This window comes from Salmo trutta, chromosome 28, assembly GCF_901001165.1.
Source record: "Salmo trutta chromosome 28, fSalTru1.1, whole genome shotgun sequence".
In the NCBI taxonomy this organism is placed as follows: Eukaryota; Metazoa; Chordata; class Actinopteri; order Salmoniformes; family Salmonidae; genus Salmo; species Salmo trutta.
Window position 1 is genome coordinate 32124238 of NC_042984.1, and position 4017 is coordinate 32128254.

At 41.1% G+C, this 4017-nt stretch overlaps 1 protein-coding gene across 1 annotated transcript; it reads right to left on the reverse strand.

Moving 5' to 3' along the window:
* Nucleotides 1-738: 738 nt before the first annotated feature.
* On the reverse strand, nucleotides 739-3793 carry LOC115166032 (WAP four-disulfide core domain protein 2). Its single transcript, XM_029719657.1, has 4 exons — nucleotides 3518-3793; nucleotides 2926-3072; nucleotides 1333-1470; nucleotides 739-974 (listed from the first exon to the last, which is right to left on the reverse strand). Exons 1-4 carry the CDS (start codon nucleotides 3711-3713, stop codon nucleotides 838-840), a joined length of 618 nt encoding a protein of 205 aa, XP_029575517.1. The 5' UTR covers nucleotides 3714-3793; the 3' UTR covers nucleotides 739-837.
* Between the last annotated feature and the right edge of the window lie 224 nt (nucleotides 3794-4017).

Genomic DNA, 4017 nt, shown 5'->3' on the forward strand with positions numbered 1-4017 from the left:
CATTCAGATTGTGCCCACATTTTCAGACATCTGTCTACACGTGGTATTAAAATGTGTCTCCTATCTGTCCAAGGTGTACGTATTGTGACCAGATTTCCTGGTCTATCCCTGTATGCAAATGAATTGACTGATATTCTTTCAAAATAATGTTTATTTAAATGTACATATTGATGCCACAAGTCTATTGTGTCACCTGTAAATGATAGAGGGCAGGATAATGATGATTTGAATGGTTTCACTGTCCAGATCCGTCTACAAAAGCGTGCCTGACTACCTCAGGCGGTGGGCAGGATCAGGACAAAGGATGCATGTTAGAACCAGGTATAAACAGGGCTAATGAGGGTCATGTCCGGTTTAATAGCTCTGCTAAACTCAGTCCATTTAGACAGGGAAGTGGGTATACATTGGCAGGGAACACAGAAACTTTGTGCAGAGTTGGGGGAGGTGTAGTAACACTAGAAACCTGAGGACTCCAGACAAATCACTGACCAAATAGAAGAATAAGCACTGAATCTGGTGGACAGACAGACGTGTACATACTTGAGCAATTTACATTCTTGGTGTGTTCCATCATTTGTCGTTGTAGCTCAGCGCCGGCATAAAAAGGCACCCTGGAAACTAAATTTCCACCAACAAGGTAATACATGTACTGGAATGTATATAAAGGCTGCACAGACCGCTTTATTGATTGGAATACAAACAAGTACAACCCCCCCCCCCCAAAAAAAACAACAAGCATTCCTCTTCTTGAAGAAAGAGAACTCTTCTTTTTTTATTGAAATGATGTGAGGAGTCTATGAGTGTTGTGACTCCTCTCCAGACCCAAACCTTGCTGTCCTATGAGCATGGCTCACTGCAGGCGTGGCCGCAAGTTGTCCGGCAACACTTCTGTTCCTCGGGGCACTGGCCGTCATGGTAACAGTACTCAGCACACATGGGGGTCCCCTTAGGCAGGGCACAGCGACCAGGTTTCACTAAGGTAACAGAAAAAAAGGTGTTCCGTTATAAAGTAGCAACATACTGTAGATTTATGGTAGCAACAGCCTACACTGACTATTCCCATTAAAGTTTTACAATTACAATGACTTGGAATCTTTCTTATTCTATAGCTGGAATGCTCAGGGTCATATATATATAGACTCTATGTGCCGGCATGGATCTTAAAAATGTTCTTAATTGAGTGTCTCAGCTCTAAAGAGAGTGTATGTGAAATATATTAATCTATGTGTATGAAATGTACATTACAAGATCCAGCTTTCTTGTTTCCAGAGTAATGCAGCAGTAATGAATGCAATAGATGGGTGTATCTGTCACTCTGGGACCATATCCTACCTGTGTAAGGTGCAATGCACTCATGCCCACATCCATTGTGGCAGCATTTTTCATCATTGGGGCAGTCACTGTCATTGGAACAGAACTCGGCACACATCCCTGAGCCCCATCGTCTGCGAGGGCACACTCCAGGCTTTGCTTTGGAAACACAATTTGCAGAGCAGACGTGTCAGGGAAACCAACTTACCACAAAGAGACATGAACCACTTTCTGAAAATCTGTCATATTTGTGACTAGATATTTGGTCCCCATCATCAATGTTTCCCTCAGGCCTATGTTGCCTCAAGCCTATGTTCTCTCAGCCCTATGTTCCTTCAGTAATCACTGAAACAATTTCAATCAAAACTGGCACAAATGCTTATTGTTATGAGGTTTAAAAAAAATGCAGATTATTTCAGCATCTACACAAATAGTTAAGTAATAATAGTTAAGGGTATATGGGACCTATTGAATATGTGCAATCACTGTGACCTTGACCTTTTGTCAATATTACAGACAAATTGTATTTTCTAAGATAGATTATTATTCGTATTTGTTTTGCGTCTACTTAAGTAAAAATAACATGTAATGCCTTATCGGAGAAGTTCTATGCAAGGTACAAACACATGCATCTGATCTGTTATTGGTGGTTCTTATTTACTCATTCATGCAACATTGGATCAACTCACCAAAAGACCTGTGTACATCAAGGATGTGAAAAATATACACAATGTAAAATATTTGTTTTCACATAAAGTTTTTGTCTATGTCATCTCCTCATCTGAAACACAGGTACATTCCTTGCTCCTCCAAAAAATACTAGATATTGAGAGATTTTGAAAAAAGGTTTAGAAGATAGAAAGAACTGAGGGAATTTAGGGCTGAGGGAACATAGGGCTGAAGGAACATAGGGCTGAGGAAACAGAGCTGAGGGAACAAAGGGCTGTAGGAACAGACATGGTCCCATACCAACCATTAGTCTGTGCGATTAACGGGGGCTGTGTTTGAGAGACAAGGGCGGATCCTGAAAACGGTTCTTCTCACAAAAACGTCTGTAAACTCCGAACGGTTTGAGCTACAAACTATTATGAACCCCACTATAAAAAAAAACGGAGACGCTCACGAACACGCACTGTTTTGCTTTACGAAGCTCACAAGCCACACAAAAGTCGATAGAAAGCAAAGGTTCTTCTACATAAAAGATCATAGGACACCCCCGAACATATGTCTATAATACTGTAATAAGCTCACATTGTTGCTGTCACAAACTCTAAAGTCCACACAGTTGTCACTGACTAGTTGGACATGCATTTCCTACTAAGCAAACCATTTCTGTAAAAAAAAAAAGTTTTATCAGGTTATTGTTTGGTGGACCTCATTTTTGGTTTTTGACATTAGTCAATAATACTCACGAAGGCAACTAATTTGTCAAATTCTTTATCATTACATTTCTACTAATAATTTCATTGTACTGAAAAGAAAATCGTAAAACACTTAATTGTGAGGCTAAATATGAAGGCTGTACATATAGATCAACAAAAGTAGTGAAAAAACAGATTTTTGCTAGGTATCGCTGGGCCTGATGAGGTTTTAAGCCAGTCAGGTTCTTCTTACTGAAGGCAGGTGGGACACACACTGCGCCGCAGTCAAATACGCAGCATTTGTCATCTCCAGGACAGTCCTCATCGCAAAAGCATCCCTTGTGTGATGGCACCACGTTCAGAAGCCGCGGGCACTGACCTGCCTTTGGGAGGATTGGCACTGTGAGAGAGCAGGAGGAATCGTTGGAGTGAACTTGGGCGACCTCAAATCCAGTTAATTAAGCTGTAATTACAAAGTAGGCTACTCTAGCAACATTACGGCAATGGATTACAAAAACAGAAGCTTTTTCGTTCATTTTCTGTACCCTTGCACATTCAGTGTAGGCTATGCGTAAAATGGCCAAGTGTAAGGCTGGATTGTTTCAACCAGCAAATTTAAATCATAATGGCTATAATGGCTGGCTTGTGTTTTTAGTAAGTAAAACAACACAAAATATGCAAAATAGCCTAAACACAATTAGGCCTATATAGGCTAGTCACTTGTGTCTCACATCACATAGGTAGGCGTACATGTCAAATGGCTACTTAAAATAACGAATCAAATTGCCTTACTTTGTTTCATGATAAATAGTGACAAATAATGCAAAGTAATTTTAACAACTCACCTGTAGAATTGCCTCCAGTTTCTGCAGCAGAGATTATTTTCAAATCAAATGCTAACAGGACAATAACCAAAGCACAAAGCGCTGGCGAATTCATTTCCATGCTGACTTCAAGACTATACTTGTTGGAGCAAATAGTCCAAATAGATTTCATCGAAGAGAGACCTGGGCCGCGTTCATTATGAAAAAACTTGTGCATCGTTCAATTAAACGGAAACGGGGCTGTTCTGAACGACCAGTTGAAAAACGCGGTGGGGTTGGGTTGTTGTTTCAGGCCAGGGTTGGGGAACGCTGTCAGCATAACTGATATATATGAACGCCAGCATGGCCGCTGCCCTTTAAATACGTCACTCATTGCTTCATGCCACCACACCTTATTATACCTCAGTGAGTGACACCCGCCACACCCACCGAACGGAGCAAACATACGTCAAAGCCTGTTCAAGAACGCTGAAGAACGTTTTGGGGAAACGTGTCGTTCAGTACAAACCGTCCCGCAACGT

Bases quoted from the DNA above. Each gene is read 5' to 3' on its own strand.
- LOC115166032 (XM_029719657.1), bottom strand. From the start codon at position 3,713: ATGCACAAGTTTTTTCATAATGAACGCGGCCCAGGTCTCTCTTCGATG. The intron at 3,073-3,517 runs GTGAGTTGTTAA...GCTCTCTCACAG, and splicing joins AACTGGAGGCAATTCTACAG to TGCCAATCCTCCCAAAGGCA. The intron at 1,471-2,925 runs GTAAGAAGAACC...GTGTTTCCAAAG, and splicing joins GTGTGTCCCACCTGCCTTCA to CAAAGCCTGGAGTGTGCCCT.